Source organism: Musca domestica, unplaced genomic scaffold (assembly GCF_030504385.1).
Source record: "Musca domestica strain aabys unplaced genomic scaffold, Musca_domestica.polishedcontigs.V.1.1 8, whole genome shotgun sequence".
Classification (NCBI taxonomy): domain Eukaryota; kingdom Metazoa; phylum Arthropoda; class Insecta; order Diptera; family Muscidae; genus Musca; species Musca domestica.
In genome coordinates this window covers 3,830,344-3,849,474 of record NW_026712409.1, presented here as the reverse complement: position 1 = coordinate 3,849,474, position 19,131 = coordinate 3,830,344, and the positions used below count along the sequence as shown (strand labels likewise).

General features: G+C 38.2%; 1 protein-coding gene across 1 annotated transcript; it reads right to left on the bottom strand.

Annotated features, from left to right (window-relative positions):
- Positions 1-370: 370 nt before the first annotated feature.
- On the bottom strand, positions 371-18,625 carry LOC101895907 (uncharacterized). The gene is made up of 11 exons (XM_011294529.3): positions 17,342-18,625; positions 16,499-17,049; positions 10,781-11,317; positions 9,716-10,714; positions 9,459-9,651; positions 8,958-9,378; positions 8,474-8,782; positions 5,118-5,558; positions 4,856-5,056; positions 4,078-4,796; positions 371-1,098 (listed from the first exon to the last, which is right to left on the bottom strand). The coding sequence occupies exons 3-11, from the start codon at positions 11,114-11,116 to the stop codon at positions 806-808; spliced, it is 3,912 nt and encodes a 1,303-aa protein (XP_011292831.1). The 5' UTR covers positions 11,117-11,317; positions 16,499-17,049; positions 17,342-18,625; the 3' UTR covers positions 371-805.
- Positions 18,626-19,131: the final 506 nt, after the last annotated feature.

Here is a 19,131-nt window from a genome sequence, read left to right as displayed (position 1 = left end):
CTTCCCTTGTATTAGTTCCTTTGGACTTTTAATTATTACTATAATCATAATTGGTATGATTTGATTCCCACAAATTCCCCATTAAAACTTTTATTTGTTATGTGAAGTTCTACTAAATATGCAAAGTGGTGTAGGGCATCATAAAGTCGGTCCCACCCGACTTTAAGACTTTCTTTACTGGTTTATATTGGGTACCAATAAATAAATCAAAATAATTATTTGAAAGGAGTTTTTTAAATAGGAGTATGGAGGGAATATTCGTTTTCATTTCTTAAAGGGTTCAATATATAAATTAATTCTCAATATATAAGATAATACTAGAAATACTTGAGCATATGAGTAGAGTATATAGCTGGGTATTACTGAATAAATCATTACAAAATACTACAAAGTTAATTAACAAAAAACTAAATTCAAAAAAAAAAATGGTGGTGACTACAAATACTTCAATTAATACTCGGAAACTATTATGACCAGCCTATATAGTCACTACAATATAAAGAAAACTGCAATTATTAGACTACTAAACCTGTTGGCGTAAGAATAAATTCTAATAAATTATGACGTCGAATATCTACAGCTACGTCAATTACTCGGGTGTAAATGCCATTAGGGTATTTTTCCATACTACAGTTTCAACAACCATTTTCTTAATGGTGGTTTGTGTTAGTGTTGTTTTTGTTTTAAATTCATTATGTTTTGTGGTTATTGAGTAAGAGATTTAATAACTGTTAGAGAGAGAGAGAGAGAGAGAGAGAAAGGGAAAATAATATCGATAAGATGAGAAGACACATGCAGACACTTTTTACACTTCATTTAAACCATTCAATTCCAGACTTTGATGTTCCAAATTTCGTTTCAAATCGGCAAGGGTGCGTTGAATTAAGGCCGCTTTGTCTGTGCTTCCCGCGGTCGGGTTGTTGGCACTGGTGTGAGCCACATTTGTCGTGGAATGAAAATCAGTCTTTAATCCATTGCCTGAGTGTGAGGAGAAATGTTGTAAATCATGGCTGCTTAATTTCGTGTTCCCATGTTGCTGCAGTGCAAAATCACCACTGCCTGTGTTGTATGCTTTTAGGCGCTGGTGTTTTAATTGCTCTGTGTGGAAATGTAGAAAAGTAGAATGTTTTGTTAAATTGTGAAATTAATAAATGGTTAATGTAAAGTTAATAAATAAATAAATTGGAGTTATTTACGGTAAATAACAAATGAAAATTTTATTTAGGACCTGCTTTTATGAGTCGCTACGAAAGTGAATGCGTCATTTCAAATTTATATAGTTTTATTATTTTTTTTTTTTTTAATTAATTGAAAAATTAGAAATCCCCATTTGGAATAGAGTATTTATTGGGATTTACTTTCGTATTGACACACAGAAAGAGGCCCTAAATTCATCCCTTCTGAACTTTTTATATAGCAAATGTGTTGAAAACGTTGCTAAACATTTCGTAGTACTTAAAATGTAAAAATACGGAGACAAGGCAGTCATTAAGCCATTATTTTGTTTAACAACTAAAATAGTAACAGTCGGTTTTGCCGACAGATGTATAACCCCAACTTTAAATTATGATTATTCAAATTGTTAACCCCTTCCGAAGCTAAGAAGAAGAATCATAGCTAAGACTGATATAAATATTACAACGTGCCAGATTTCGCCTATATCGACTACTTCCTATACGTTATATGAGATATGTTCAATTTTTTAGAATATGTGGAAATATGCGTGAGGTAACAGACATGGCGGACCATACTACATCTAATGACGAAAAAATATTGCTATGTGGAAAATTTAAAGAAAATCGAACATTCATTAAAATACACATTCGATAAAATACATATTCATATCAGATTTTGGGCTAAGGAAAGTATTCAGAAATTGAAAGTTGTATAGAATCGCCGGCTTGTTTCGGAAGTTATGACAGATATAAGTATTGAAAATTGTGACCCTTGTTGTAAGTGAGTTACCAGAAAGGGTTCGCAGATATATATCATCTTCACAACAGATCTTGTGTTAGCAAAAATGTTTGTATGTGTGAAATTTGAAGAGAGTTGGATGATTATTCCTCTCCCTATGTGGGGGAGGTACCGGAAAAAATGGTCCGATCTCTACCATCGTTATAACAGATCTTGTGTTTATGAAAATATTCAGATGTACCAAGTCTGAGTGGAATCGTATGTTAATTTCGAGATTTATGAGCTTCATTGATATTCAAAATTTCGACCCCTTGTGCGGGAGGTACCAGAAGGAATGATCCGATCTTTGCCATATTTATAACAGATCAAGGGTCAATAAAAATATTGTGATGGTGTGTAATTTGAAGAGAACCGGATGCTTATTTCGGATTTAATGATCGTTTTGGTTATTCAAAACGTTTACCCTTTATGGGGGAGGTACCAGACGGAATGTTCCGATCTCTACCTTATTTATAACAGATCTTGCGTTCATGGAAATATTAGGATGTACCAAGGCTGAATGGAATCGGAAGATAATTTTGTGTTCTATGAGCTTTATGGATATTCCAAATGTTGACCCTTTGTGGGGGAGGTACCAGAAGGAGTGGTCCGATCTTTACCATATTTATAACAGATCTCGGGTTAATAAAAATATTGTGATGTGTGTAATTTGAAGAGCACCGGATGCTTATTTCGGATTTTATGATCATTTTTCATATTCAAAATGTTGACCCTGGGAGATACCAGAAGGAATGGTCCGATTTCTACCATCTTTATAACAGATATTGTGTTGATAGAAATATTGAGATGTGCCAAGTCTAAACGGAATCTGATATTAATTTCGTGTTTTATGAGCTTCATGAATATTCCAAGTTTTGACCCTTTGTGGGGGAAGTGCCAGAAGGAGTGGGCCGATATATTTCATCTTCACGCCAGACCTTGGTTTAATAAAAATATTGTGATGTGTGTAATTTGAAGACAATCGGACACATACATCACACTTTATAAAAGTCATATTCATACAAAATGTTGACCCTTTGTGGGGGAGGTGCTTGATGGAGAGGATCGATATTGTCCATTTTCGCACCTGACCCAGCACTGATTCAAATTTGCAAAGATGGAGCAAAATCGGATTATCCTTTCTCTTTTTGTGCAGTAAATTATTTTCTCTAAAAATGATGAAATTTTGTGGGGGTGGTACCAGAAGCAGTGGACCTATATTGCCCCTCTCCAGACTCGCTCTAAGTTTGACAATAATATTACGATGTACCAAGTTTGGATCAAAGCGGATACTCAATTCGAGAGTTATCGTCTACTCCAGCCAGCCAGACAGACAGACAGACGGACCTCGCTAGGTCGACTCCAAATATCCTGAAACGGATTTGGTCCAAAGAGACCTAGGGTTTTTTGATGAGGCACGTTTTGACCATATCAAACGATATATACCCTATCTAGCCATATGGCTAAGGGTATAAAAGTATATGTTAAAAGTATCAGCCGCTTTTTCCAACCGATTTTGCCTAATTAAACCATTTAGTATTTTTCGAACACTTATATTCCATTTTGGAATTTTCGGTAATCCTAAAGTGCGAATTTCCAAAAACCCTTTAGTACATTTATCCTGCACTCCACCACAAATCGGGTAAAGCCACAATCGGTTGCCCAAAGTTTTGGGATTTTAATGCCATGCAAAGAGGTATAGGAAATTCATCCCATAGAATGAATAGGATTTTGGTATGGGAGTCGAAACAGAGTCGTTCCAGAATGGCTCCGTAATAGTATGAGTCTGGTTTATAGTTGCTGAACTATGCAGCCCTGTTTGAGGCGATAGAATTGATTTATTGTGGGCCAGGTGTCGTATGATTAACATTAGATCATGTCAATTGTAGTGCGTATACGCCATGATAACCTGATTATTATTGACTAACATTTGAATAACATCAAATATCCTAAATAATGAAAATATTCACTTCTAGAACTATTCAGGTATCTGATAAAGAATCGAAGGAGAACATATTTTTCTCAGAAAAGGAATTTGGAATGTAAACAATTGACAATATTTTCCTTTGAAAGCTCCTCTTCAAACTGTGTTAGATTTATTTGAAACCCCTCATAAAAACTCACCTTCCCTCTGCGCCGCATTGTGCCTCAGTTTATTGTTATCAAACGTTGAGTGGCTCTTGTAGACCTTCCTCTTAAGCGGTTCACTTTGGGGACAATAGTTCAGCGTTATCTTTGGACCCATATTTGTGGCTTGCTGTATAATGTTGTTGTGATTTCGAGCATCGTTATATTCATTTGCCGCCTCCTGGTAGACAGTGGCTTGCAAATAATTCTGATTCAAATGATCGTTGATTTTCATGGCACTATAATCCTGATCCGAATCACTCCACTGAGATGACAATTGATGGGAATGAGCCGTGATTGGTTGTGCCTTGGCTACAATTCCTGCGGGGGCGGTCAAACGTCGCTGTTGCAGCGGTGATGCACTTGGACTTAAATTTCTTCGCTGTACCAACGGAGAATTTAGCTGCTTCCGCATTCCCGTCTCGGGAGCAATATTTTGATTGATGAAATTTGTCAGATGAGTTTTGCGTGGACTACAGGCACCCAATTTTGGACTGCCCGGTGGTGATTGCGTTTCCAGTTTAAGCATTTCAATGCGTTTGTTGACAGCGGCTGTTAGCTCCTGTTCGGTTAAATCGCAAGTTTTATTTTTCGCCTGTTGAGCCTGCTGTTGTTGTTTTTGCAGATCAATTTCACAATTTTTGATCATTTCCACGCGCTTATTGGCCAGGGGATTGATGCGACGTGGACTTGGTTGGGGTGTTTCACGGGGTATGCTGAAAAAAATTAACTCCACATTTAGAAAACGATTTCAATATGCGATTGCATAACCCACCTCTGAACACTGTTCCGCATGGACTGCAAAATCGACTCGGCCTCCATTATCAGTTGCTTGTATTTCACATCTGCCTCAAAGTCTGCCCTCAGTAGGGCCTTTTCACTCTCGGCTATGGTCATGAAACGACTTTCTCGTACATCCGTAAACACCAAGGAACTGGAACGGTGGGACAATTGGTGGGGAGTCGTTTGACTGTATCTGGATCAATACAGACATAAATTAGAGGAATGAATTATCTATGAATCTGTCCAGAACTCACCTGTGTGCATCATTGCTCCTGGCGTTTTTACGCAAACAAACCGGGGTGCCGCCAACACTTCTCGTCTCCCTTGGCTTGCGCATGGGCGATCGACAATTGTCCTTACCCTCGGAGCTCTTCTTGCGTGTCTTGTGAAAACGTTTACGTCTACGCTGGGCACTGCCAGCTGCCGCATTCATTAGATTTTGTTCACCGGATACTTTAATGCTTCGATTGCTGCGCCGCGATCGAGTCGATGGTGCCCTCTGATGGCGTTGTGCCATAACGGGGCTGCCATAGTAGCAGGCCCCCATATTAATTTGATCCCGTCGATCGAAAATCTCCTGCACCGATGCCGTGTCAATAAAATCGATATCCAATAGATCATCTGTATCGCATTCATCGCCCGCATCTTGGCCCGTATCCAAGTCGGTGGGACAATCTGTAGGATCTGAATCGCTGCTGTTTTTTCGAAAGAAGGAGATGTAAAGGGGTTAACGAATATGTGGTTGAGTGATGAATCTGCAAATATTATTTCGAAAAAGTCATAATTTGTATGTCCTCCGCCCTGTGGCCACCAGAGGCACACCAGAGGTACAAGTGACCCACTGAGAATCAAGATCCAGACGAAACGACTTAAGCTAAAATCTTGACATTTTGTATCAGTCAGTCGTGGTAGGTAGGCGTGTGATAAGTCCGGGTTTTTGGAAATTCTCACTAAAGGTTACAAAAAGTACTAAAATGTACTAAAAATTAAATATTTTGTATTGGACAAATGAAATGAGCTAGAATTTTGAAATTCTTGGAATAAGAGTCACTTATGGAGTGCCGGATAGATGTAAGAAAGTCTTTGCTGAAATTCGAAGTTGAATGTTACGAAAAGTACTAAAATGGTACTACATTTCTAAAAGGGTACCATTTCGAACTATTTGAACGGTTAGAGTTAAAAACTTTAAATTTGGTATGAGATTCAAGGTTGTTTGATACATAAAGGTGGTTTTTGAAATATGTACTAAATGTGTGAAAACTGTTCTAAATGGTACTAAAATTTGTAACAGTTTGGTTTAGGGTAGAACAGATGAAGCTGGAATTTTGAAATTTTGTATAGGGGTCACTGTTAGTGATAGCTTTGGATAAATACATGGTTTTGCAAATTTGTACTACAAATGCACAAAAAGTACGAAATAGTACTATATTTAGTACTATTTAATGTTGAGTGAAAAGATACTGCTTGAAATCCGTAATTTGGTATTAGAGTCGCTGTTCATGTGTAGCCTGAAAATCTGGAGCTGGTTTCGGAAATATATACTATAATTGTACGAAAAGTACTAAATGGTACTATATTTGGTATTGGGTGAAGGGATAGAGATAAAATTCTGAAATTTGATATTTAGATTACTGATTATATCTGTGTTTGAGATTGGCCGTGGTTTGGAAATGCCTCCTATATTTGTACGAAAAGTACTAAATGGTACTAAATTGGGCATTGGGTGAAGGAATAAGGCTGGAATCCTCGCATTGGATATTGATGTAGGAAGTAATGATTAAAAAATGTTGTCAAACTGAACAAATTGTGCATTTTGTGTACTAACAAATAAAAAAGCTGTAAGTTCGGCTGGACCGAACTTTTAATACCCTCCACCATTTGGAACGAATTTTGCCATTTTCAAAAAAAAAAAAAATCCATTAAAAATTCTTTTGAAATCTTAAAAATACCGAATGTAGCTGTTATATTAACGAAACTTGAAGAATATCGGGAGGTACCATTATATGGGAGCTATACGAAGATGTGAACCTGCACAGAGAGTTTTCTGTCATAGGCTTTAGTATCCATTACGAACCTCAAATACCTAATTTTGGGAGGTACCGCTATATGGAGGCTTACGAAGGCGTCGACCCGCAGGCGTCATACTCTGTAGTATCCCTTACGAACTTCAAATACCAAATTTGAAACAATTCCGGTAAATAATGTCGCTAAAATCATCAAAAAACCGCATATCGGAAGGTACCGTTATATGGGGGCTATACGAAGACGTGCACCTACATGGCCCATTTTCAATACCAAAAGTCCTGCAGACATAATACACATTTGAGTAAATTTTTATCAACATACTTCATTTCATTTCATTTCGTTCGGAAGCTAGAGTGATTTCCACGGACGAACATTGCTAAATCGGCATAGAATTGTATGCCAATATGTGGTGTAGGGACTCATTACTTTCCCAAGAGTGGGAACTCATTGGCCATTGAGGCCCAACGCAATTAATTTGATTTGAATAAAATCGAGGAAATGTCTCTCGTAGATCCGTTGGTAAGTTCAATTGCTCCGAAGGAGAAGATGGCTTCCATAATTGTTTTTATACCTTTTCGGTTTAGCCCAAAACTTCTTTTGCTCATCGCAATCTGGAGGAGACGGAGAGTGGTCTCGTTAAACACCCCCACAGCCTGGATCTACTTATACCTACCCTACACCACATAGAGGTATGGAGAAGGAACCGAGAAAGACCCTTTTTTTCTTTTGAGGATCTTAATAGAATCACTTTCTGAGTCGATTTATGCATGTCAGTCCGTTTGTCTGTCCATGTATTCTTGTGAACAAAATTTATTATCTGATTAAGATGCAATTTTCCAAACAATATTAGTAGATAATCGGATCAGATTTGGATATAGCTCCCATATATCTTCAACCTATTTCGGGTTAAGTGTGCACCAAATGACTAATATATCTCCAAATTAACTGAATTCTGGCATATCCGACCGAATTCAGCTTAGAAGCAGTAACATCAAATTGGGTGAAATCGGTTCAGATATAGCTATAGCTCCCATATATATGTTTCATCCAAATTGGTGTTTAAGTCCCTCACATTCGTAATATGCATTTGGCAACAATGATATTTAATACCATAGAGCTCGGAAATACCTCTGTCAAATTTTATCAACTTGGATATGGCTCCTATATTTATTTCCTATGTTTTAGGTTTATTGTGCAAATAATGGCTAATATCAGCCCAAATGAAGTGAATTTCGGGACGTACGTTCCCATTTTGTGGAACTCGGCTCCGATATATTTTTTTAATTTAATTATTCTCGAATGCACTCTATAGCAATGTTATTTGGTATTAATGATTAAAATGTCTCCGTCAAATTTAATGAAAATCGATTCAGAATTAGATATGCCTCGCATATATTAGTTCCCTCCGAAACCAAACTATTACTGCTCTAAAGCCAAATTCCCAATTTCTTAAATTATTCTCAACTCCTCGACACAAATAATATAGAGATAACCTCCATTGGAGAACATCAATGACATTTCACATAAAAGAGTATTGGAATCCCTATTGTAACCCCCCTACCCCTCCCCCGATTAGCTCTCTTACCTCAGTATATCAGTCTCCTTCTCGTAAATATAGCTCTCATCAAACTTTCCCATCATTTCGTTGAGTGTATTATCATCGTCACTGACAATGGCCAAAGGAGCTTCAGCCGGTTTTTTATGGGGACTGGCAAGTGACACAGCGGCAACAGGTTCCAGAGGATGCGATTGGGTTTGGTTGTGTTGGTGGTGGTGTTGGTTTTGATGCAGTTGCAGCGAACGTTTGCGTCTCACCGTATTCGGAGTGTATGGGCGATGTGCATTTTCCACTTCAGTCAAAGAGGATGAAGACCCCGACGAAACACACGTCAGGCTGTTAAGTGGACAGGTGTTGGGGGGCGGGTGGTTGTTAATGATTCGCCAGGCAAGGGGTGGCACGGTTGGATGGTTGGTTGGTTGGTTGAAGAAGAGAAGAATGATTTTGATTTAATTACTTTAATTGCTCTCTTGTTACCTCATTTTATGCAACAACGTGCCTTTCCACTTACTTGTTGTTGTTGTTGTTGTTGCCACTGCTGCTGTTGCTTTTATTCGTGTTGCTGTTGCTGCTGCTGCTGTTGTTGTTGTGAATTGTTTTCATGCTCAGAGTGTTGCCCCTGCTACTGCCGCTGGCACTGCCTGAATTGAAATGACGACTTGACGAGCTGACAATGCCACTAGGCAACGATGTGCGATGCTGGAAGTCCTGCTCCTGCAAGTGAATCGTTGACAAGGCAGACGTTGAGTGTGACGAAGTGGAAGACGACATCGTCATCGAGGAGGAGATCTGTGAGATGTTCATAAGATTGCCATCATTGAGCTGTGACACTTGTTGTTGTTGCGGTTGCATTGTGGAACTGGAGGAGGATGTCTCGGTGGTGGAGTACCAGGGATTGGTGCGTATGCGACTTCGTTGGCGTGGCGAAGGTGCTGGGGGATATGGAAAATAAAAACAAAAATAAATAAGCGATTAATTTAAGTCCTCCGCCAGAGGTCCACAATCTGCTTACATTCAAATCCCTTGAGGGTGGGTATTACAATGGTATTCCGTATTGGCAGTGGGCTGTGCTGGCCCGAGGCACCACCATATGGTAGAGGATGTTGCTGGCTTAAGATTTTCTCATATGGATCCAGGCCGTGGGGGTGTTTAACGAGACCACTCTCCGTCTCCTCCAGATTGCGATGAGCAAAAGAAGTTTTGGGCTAAAACGAGAAGATAAAAAACAAATGTGGAAGAAATCTTCTCCTTCAAAGCTATTGAACTTACCAATGGATCTATGGGAGACATTTCCTCGATTTTATTCAAACCAAATTTGTAACGTTGGGCCTCAATGGCCAAAGAGTTGACACTCTTGGGAAAGTAATGCGTACCTGTTCGCATATTCACATAATACTCGGGTGGAGTATAGCCAGCTCCTGGCGAGGTTCCATCCGTAGAATATCCCGTAGAGTAGGCACTCTCGGGCGAAGATAAACTCACCATGGGTGCATTGCCACCACGGAATTTACTCCTACTTCCCCCATTACGACCCTGCCCCATTTGCACAGCAGTGTTGGAACCATTCCTTGGAATACACTCCTCACTGCCAGTGCGAAATCCAATAACCGTGGGATTCGGTATTTTCGATGGCAACAGCCGGCCATATCTGGTGGAGGCATCATCTTGGGTTTGTTTCTCATCCGAAAAGGCTGGTATTCTTTGGCCGCCATTGACAAATTGTTCCGACTTGGGTCGTTCAATGTCATTCAAGATGTCCTGCAGCAGTTTTTCCGGATGTCTTATCAGTGTGCCGATTTCCTCATAGTGCACGGCATTGGGATCATCGTCATCGTATTTTTTGGTCTCATCCGGTGGGGTATAGGAGGAGGGGTGGCGTTCCACATTGGCATTGGTCACATCTGCCAGGACACTCAAATTGGCCGAATTCAATTGACCATTGTTGTTGTTGTTGTTGTTGGAGTGCATAGATGGCTCCTTGGAGCCAGTCGACCATGACAACGAAGAAAACGATGAGGTGGAACAATTCAATTGGTGTTGTTGTTGCTGAGACTGGGGCTGTAGCTGATGTTGATGACTGTTTGGCACTAGTGATGGTGGTGGTTGGTACGGTTTCTCCTCACAGGAGTTTTCTCGGGTGTTGGGCGCCGTGTGATGATTACGCAAATACTGTTGGCTATGGTGTTGCGGGGCATAGAGGAAATTATCCGATTTGGGAGACATTACATGTTCACCATCTGGCGACTGCCAGCCGTAACGGCTTTGGGTCTGAAAAAAAAAAGATAACAACGTTAGGTAATAACCAGCAAAAAACAAGCCATTTGGCACACTTACATGATTCTGTATGGGCGACACCTCTCTGCGTCGCACCGGACTCGATATGACACTGCTACATCCTGTGTGATTGGCACTGGAGGATGCTTGCGAATTGGAATTACTTTTGTAGGGCGATGAACAGCTGCCATTGCCCTGCTGCTGCTGATGATGATGATGGTAAATCGTAAATCCTGTTGCAGCATGCTTATGTTTATGGTCGTTTGATGTTGTTGTTGTTGTTGCTCCTGTCGCCACTGTTTGTTGCTCTGCCAAGGCATTTTTATTCTTATTACCCTTTTTACGAGACCTCACAATGTGATTCTCCATCCAAGATCGCAACTTGGAGCCAAACATGTTGTGTGTGTGTGTCTGAGAGCGTCTGTCGTGGCAGTGATTTTTTCGGTGAAACGAGGTGTTAACTTCTTAACGTGACGTACGTGACAACGACAACTCCTCCGACTTGGAGAGTTTTCATTTGAGTTTATGATATTTTAAATATTGATGATTACCCATTGTCAATATTGGACGGATATCCTTGGTAATTCCTTTGATGAACTGGGGGAGGATAAGGGTAATGTGTTAGACAAAGATAATTGTTAGAGGATAATTGTTAGAGGTTATTTGGAAACTACCTAATTGATTTATGACAGTCGTATGAAAAAAGAGGTTTGATGTTTTCGAAAAAGGGACATTTTTGTGAAAGCCCAAGATCGGAGGTATCGGGAATAATACAGAGGGAATAGGGAATCCTTTGTATCAGCTTGGAGGTATTTCATATACAAGGATCAGTCGAGTTTTGAGAAAAATTGGAGATATTTGCAAGCCTAAGTCGAAAATAGCATAGGAAGGAAACGGCAAATGTAGCCAATTTTGGGAAGTTGAAAGTTAGGAAGAGAGAACCCCTTAAACTGATTTCGAACTCAAATTTACACTTTCTTAAAAAATTGAAATAACTGACTGTGAATCAATGGCCAGATGAAACGGCTGAAGCTTGAATCTAGACATTTTCACGAGGGTCTGTTTTGGCATCTCCGAAGGCTGGGTTTTTGGAAATTCGTACTAAAATGGTACGAAAAGTACTAAAAGTTACTAATAATTGAATACTTTGTAGTGGACAAAGGGATTGAGCTTCAATTCTAAAAATTTAAAATGAGAGTCACTGATGGAGTGCAGGATAGATGTACCAAAGGTTTTTAACTTTTCAGGTTACAAAAAGTTCTAAACTGGTACTAAATTGTCTAAAATGGTACCATTTGGTATTATTTCAAGCTAAAAACTTAAAATTTAGTATGAAAATCAGGGTTGGAAATTAAGTTTAATATATTTGAAATGTGTACGTATTGTACTAAATTGTACTAAATTTGGAAGTTGAAATTTCGATGTTTTGAGTATCGGGGTTTCTATGGGGGTCCCTAGACTTGGAATTTGATCAGATAGAGCTGAAATCCTGAAATTTGATATTGAGGTCTCTATTGTTGTATGTGGTTAAGATAAAAAGGTGGTTTTGGATATGTGTACCATAATTGTACGAAAATTACTGAATGGTACTATATTTGGTACTGGTGAAGGGATAAAAATAAAATACGGAAATTTTATATCGGGGACCCTGTTGTTGGAAGGTTTGTGATAAAGAGATGGTTTTGGTTGTAGGTACTAGAAGTGCACGAAAGGTACAAAATAGTACTATATTTGGTACAATTTGATATTTGGTGAACATTTAGCGCATGAAATCTGAAATTTGTTATCAGGGTGGCTGTTCATGTATAGCCTGGACATATGGAGGTGGTTTCGGAAATAAGTACTATAATTGTACGAAAAGTACTAAATGTTGCATAATTGGGTATTTGGTGAAGAGATAGAGCTGGAATCTTCGAAATTTGATATCGGCGTCTCTTTTGGGATTTGGGCGGTTTTGGAAATGTGTACTATGATTGTACGAAAAGTACTAAATTGGTATGCTGTGAAGGGATAAAGCTGAAATCCCGAAATTTGATATTGTGGTATCGGGGATTGAGATATAGAGGCGGATTTCGAAATATGTACAGTAATGTAAGTGAAGGGATAGGAATTTAATTTTGAAATTTTATATCGGGGTCGCTGTTGGTGATAGAGAAGTGGTTTTAGTAATGGGTATTACAAGTGCACGAAAAGTAAAAATAGTACTATATTGGGTACAATATGGTATTGGGTGGACAGATAGCGCATGAAATCTGAATCATGAATCTGTCCATGTACAGCCTGGATATTTGGAGGTGGTTTCGGACTATAATTACTAAAATTGTACGAAAAGTACTAAATGTTACTTAATTGGGTATTTGGTGAAGAAATTCGATTCCGAAATTCGATATTGTGATCTTGATTGGTATCTGAGATTGAGATATGGAGGCGGATTAAGAAATGTGTTCTATAATTGTACGAAAAGTACAAAATTGGGTATTTGGTGAAGGGATAGAGCTGGTATTTCAAAATTTGATATTGGCGTTCCTTTTGGCATCTAGGATTAAGATATGGGGGTGGTTTTCGAAATGTATACTATAATTGTACGAAAAGTACTAAGTGTTACTTAATTGGGTATTTGGTGAAGGGATAGAGCTGGAATCACGAAATTTGAAACAAGATACAATTCTGAAACTCGAATCTGAGTTTACTGATGGTATCTGTCTTTGGGATTTGGAGGTGGGTTTGGAATGTGTGCTATAGTTGTACGAAAAGTACTTAACTGAACTAAATTTGGCAATGGGTGAAGGAATAGAGCTGAAGACGTGAAATGAATTAATTAATTAATTAATGAATTAAAGGCATAGAGCTGAAACTATTAAATTTGATATTGCGATAACCGTGGGTGTCTAGGATTCAGATATGCAACGGTTTTGCAAATCAGTACTGAAATTATACGAAAAGTACAAAATGGTACTAATTTTGGATAGCTTTTGGTATCGAGGATGCAGAGATGTAGATAATTTTGGATATGGGTACTAAATGTTACTAAATTTGGTATTGATTGAAGGAACAGGCGTAAAACTCTAAAAATTCTCTGTATATGGGGACGTTGGAAAAGTTGGATGTTGGTCCCTTTTGCAATAATTTTACTAATGTCTTCCTCGGTAAACTTCAAAATAAAAGATTTTGAAGACTTCTTGGTGTAAGAGGTAAACATTTACCTCTTCTTCTTTCCGAGAAAATCTGAAAAGTCTTTGAATGTCTGAAAATTTAGTTTTAATTAAAAACATGTTGCCAAACTGAATGAATCTAAAATTTGAAATTGAAGTTAATATAAAATTTTATGGTGAATTTATAACGGTTTTAGACCCTAGGTCTCTTTGGACAACATCCGTTTCAGGACATTTGGAGTCGATCTAGCGATGTTTGTCCGTCCATCTGTCTGTCTGACTGGTGCGCACGATATCTCCCGAAAGGAGAGTCCGATTTGATCCAAACTTGGTACATCGTAATATTATTGTCAAACTTAGATCGAGTTTTGAGATGGACAATATCGGTCCCCTCCTTCTAGTACCTCCCCCACAAAAGGTCAAAATTTTCAAAAAAAAAAAAAATGTTTTAATACACGGAAAGAAAAAGGATAATCGGATTTGCTGCAATTTTGCAAATCCTAATACTCTCATCAATGCTAGGTCAGGTGCGAAAATGGACAATATCGGCCCTTTCCATCCAGTACTTCACCCGCAAAGGTTTAAATAATTATGACCCTTCTTAAATGTAATATACGTGTCCGATTATCTTCAAATTACACATCTCAATATTTTTATTGTTCCAAGGTCTGGTGTGAAAATGAGATAAATGGGTCCACTTCCTCTGGTACCACCCCACACAAAATTGTAAATATTCACGAAGCTCATAAAACACGAACTTAACATCCGATTCCATTCGGACTTGGCACAACTCAGTATTTCCATAAACAAAAGAACTGTTATAATGATGGTATGGATCGGACCATTGCTTCTGGTGCCTACCCCACAAAGGGTCAAAGTTTTGAATAACCAAAACGATTATAAAATCCGAAACAAGCATCAGGTTCTCTTCAAATTACACACATAACAATATTTTTATCTACCCACGATCTGCTGTGAAGTTGGAATATATCGGTCCACTCCTTCTGGTACCTCCCCCGCTAAAGGTCAAAATTTTAAATATTCATGAAGCTCATGAAGTTCAGACTTGACAAATCTCAATATTTCCATCAACAAAATATATTTTATGGTAGATGGTAGAGATCGGATCACTCCTTCTGGTACCTCTCCCCAAAAGAGTCAATTTGTTTTAATATCCATTAAGCTCATAAAACGCGAAATCAACTTCCTATTCCATTCAGAATTGGCGCATCTCAGTATTTCTAAAAATTTCTTCTGGTACCAAGAGGTTCAAAATTTTAAGAACAAAACACTCCCTTAACGCAAAATAATCATCTCTTCATGATTCACACATCCCATTATTTCTACTTACACAAGATCTGCTGCGAAGATGGGGTACATCGGTCCACTCCTTCTCGTACCTTCCCCAAACAAAACGCTCAAAGAAATTTATGATTTCGCATAAAATTGGATATAAATGTTCGATTTCCTTCAAATTTTGCACATATCAATATTTGTATCAGTATTAGATGAAGTATGAAAATAGAATACTTCGGTCCGCTATGTCTCTTACCTCACGCATATTTCCACATTTTCCAAAAATTTATAAAGTAAAGGAAGTAGTCGCTATAGTCCAAATCTGGCACGTTGTAATATTTATATCAGTCTTAGGTCAGATACGAATTGGTCCTTTTTGGCCAACTACTTCGGAAGGGTAAACAGTTCGAATAATCATAACTCAAGGCTGGGTGAATACATCTGGCGGTTAAACCGACTGATACTGTTTTACTTGTTTTTTTAGCCCTTTTAACAATAAAGATTCTCCTTCCAATTTTGCCTCACCTTTCTGATGGAAACAGATAAATCTCAGAGCCTCTGAAAAGTTTACCCGATTTTCTTTAACGACAACATACAATTTAAATCAATTTCTCCTATTTCCAATACAAGAATTCGAAAGCAGCATCTCCTCCTACTCCTTCAGCCATTTGCATCTATGTCATATTCAAATCACGAATTTCCGATTAACAATAAATCCGATATCTTTCGAAATAACACAAGAACACATCCCTTCATAGGGAAAAGTTAAGGCTTATCAGTTTAACTTCGGATAGCTGAGACCCCAAACAATGGAAACAACAATAACAAGAAACAAAAGGGGAAGTGTTCTCCAGTTGTAGTTTGTTTTGCTGTTATTTGAAAACGAATATGTCTCCGGGGATCACTTTTGGCAAACGGTTATGGCCAAACAAGCAGAGATAACAAGGCCAAATGTACTAACGCAATAGCGATTCCCATAGTGCGATAAAAGCTGGAAACAACAAAAACAAATGCCAGGAAACTGTTTTCATGTTTAACCTAAAAACATCAGCCTGCCAGCCAGCCATTCAGCCTGCATGGCATTGCAATAAACGAAACTAGTCTGTCATTCCATTCCTAAGTTGGTCTATTGTTACGGCATGCCGTGGCAATAAAAAGGAGATGGGGCTGGAAGATAGCCTGCTTATGTTGCGGTATGCAATCTATCTTGGAGAACACACATTTACATAGAGAGCACTTTTCTTGATTTTTTCACTTTACGAAAACGGAGAGGGAGAGGGGTAAGCTGGGACGTTTACATTGAATGCTGCGTTGAATAATGTTTTATTACCTTTTTCACAATTTCCTTAGCCTTCTTCATATCCTTTTTTATTGTCCTCATAACAGTTTTCCAGCAATAACTTGAATCTGTTTTGCGATTTTCCACACACACACACTCGCACGCACACTATTACACAATCACTATCGTACACTCATTTATATTCCACTCCCCCGTTGTGTGGTGCATAAGAGACTGCCTTGCCGTTGGTGTCAATGGGATAACGTGGACAACAACGGGTGGTGATGTAGGTTGAAATCGTATTTTTTTGATGCTGATGATGAGCAGCTGAGTAAGGGAGGTGGGGAGAGGGAATAAAAAAGAGCACAGTGTCTCGTTGTTTCCTCGTTATTTTTTACCGTTCCTTCAATTGTTTGCCTCTGCGTGTGTGTGTGTGCGAGTGTTCTAATGCGGTAATGATGCCAGTGTTTATGTTGTGTGCCGCCTTAAAGTATGCTTCCCCTTTTGTGATGGTGTTTTGTTTACATTTACTCAACATTCACAGCATGAGAGATAGATAACGGCAATGTCATTCAAATGCCTGAGATTGTGTGCGTGTGTGCCTGCGTTGTTGTTTAGCCATTGACGACCGTCAAGTGTAGAAGGATGTTGTAAAGTTAACGTTAGATGAAATAATGAGAGCAAGGGCAATTTTCCAAAAAATAACGGCAACATCAGCGGAAATGAGAGAAACGTACAATGAGAGATGAAATGAAAACTGTTGAGATGAAATGAAAAAGAGATTTGTGCTCGCTCAGCTTCGACATTAGTTTCTTTTTTTTTTTGGGGATTTTTTGGTCTTGCTTGCTTGAACACTGAAGAACACAAAGTAACGTTTACAAAATTCATGCTTACCGGAAGTCTGGAGTCTGGCAATTTTAAGGGTGGCTAAATGATGATAGTGGTGGCGATGGCGATGGTGGTTGTGTAGGTGATGATGTATCGTGATTTATATAAACCAAATGTAAGAAAATGTCTTACTTTTCACTGCGTTGGCTTCTGGAGCTTTTATACGAATTCCTTGCAAATCTTTTCAAACATTGTATAAATATTTAATTATGGCCTCTTTGGTAAATGGCCCACAATGTTTTCGGCACGTTTTGGGTATTTTATTACAGCATTTAGTTGAAATAAATTGTTTATTGCACACTCGTTTGTTATACACACATATGTACGTACTTGCATACAAATATAGGAATTTGTTTAAATGTTGGCTTTGATTTATTGGTGTTATTGTATTTTTCTTTTGTTTCTTTAAATCACTTGCATAAAATTCATTTTTAAGTAAATCTTTCTTTCTTAATTTTCCAATTTACTCCAACTTCGCCACAGACTCAATCAATACACTAGGTGTTGGTATTTCAAGTTATAGGTATGTCTGCTATGTTGTTTCTTTTTTTTTTTTTCTTTCTTTCCCAAAAAAGTAACCTTTCTCGAACAATATTTTTACCGTTATGTTAATCTTATTCAAAACGCATACCGTGAGCAACTGAATTCTGTGTGAATTGTATTCCAGATAAATTGTCCTCCCTGGAGCAAAATCATCATCACACGCTCACACCACACACACACACACAAACAACCACACTCGAGCATTGTTCGGATTTGCTTGAAATACTCCATTGAAATTCATCGACTCTTTGTTTTGTTTTTGTCTCGTTTCCTTCTCCCCGTGTAATGCACTTGCGCAATTTTTGCAAATATCTGTTTCTGGATATTTTTAAATGCTCACCGTCATCTTGTTGTTGCCTCCACACATTGCCATAGTACAACAACATGCCATGGCTACAGAGTGCTGGCATTTCGATAAATGTTTTTTATTCCAGCGGCCTGGCTGGCGGGCGGACATGCCACTGCTACTCTCAACACCCCTTTGAGAGGATGTGTGCTGTTATTCGGTTTCTGGTCTGGTCTTCCGTTTGTCATTGCATCTAAATTTTGCGGGAAATCTTCTAAATACGCCAAATCCACATAAAAACAATAACACATAATGAATGTGTGTACGTGTGTGAACGATGATGTGTGCCTCATTTGGCACTGCAGGAAAATTTGAAATGAAAAATATTTTCATTATAAATTGTTTCATTTGACATTTCTTTATGTTATCATTTCTGATTTTCATTTTCACTTTACTGGATAATTTTTACTAGAAAAAATTGTCAATATTTACATGCTTTACTGACATTTTTTGTCAGTTTACTTGCATTTAACATGATAAATTATATTCCTGACAACTCTATGCACTTATTACGCAGTATTTAGGTTTAAATTATATATTTAATTAGTTCTTTGAATTAATCAGTGTTATTTTATTGATTGGTTCAAGTTGGCTGTCATTTTCATTGAAAATTTCTATTATTTAAATTGGTACTGTGAATAACGTAAACAGCTTCTTCTATGACATTTGCCCCTTGGTTCATTCAGTGAACATATTCATTTTGAACATTAACATAGAACGATATTCGACACTTTTCTTTCTGATCATAGGGAGAACAAATAGCTCTTGCGGCGTGTTCCATTTCAACTTTCTATACATTCCGAGTGTTGCCTCTTCCATACCTTAAAAGTATTGACGTGTACTTAAATTTTAAATGTTTTTCTGTACAGAGTACACAGATAGAAATGCGTGACGCCGTTGATTTTGT

Excerpts from the sequence above, each read along its gene's own strand:
- LOC101895907 (XM_011294529.3), bottom strand. The coding sequence starts at position 11,116 with ATGTTTGGCTCCAAGTTGCGATCTTGGATGGAGAATCACATTGTGAGG. Across the intron at positions 5,559-8,473 it reads AAGGAGACTGATATACTGAG|CAGCGATTCAGATCCTACAG; the intron begins GTAAGAGAGCTA and ends TCGAAAAAACAG. Across the intron at positions 5,057-5,117 it reads AGGAGCAATGATGCACACAG|ATACAGTCAAACGACTCCCC; the intron begins GTGAGTTCTGGA and ends GTATTGATCCAG.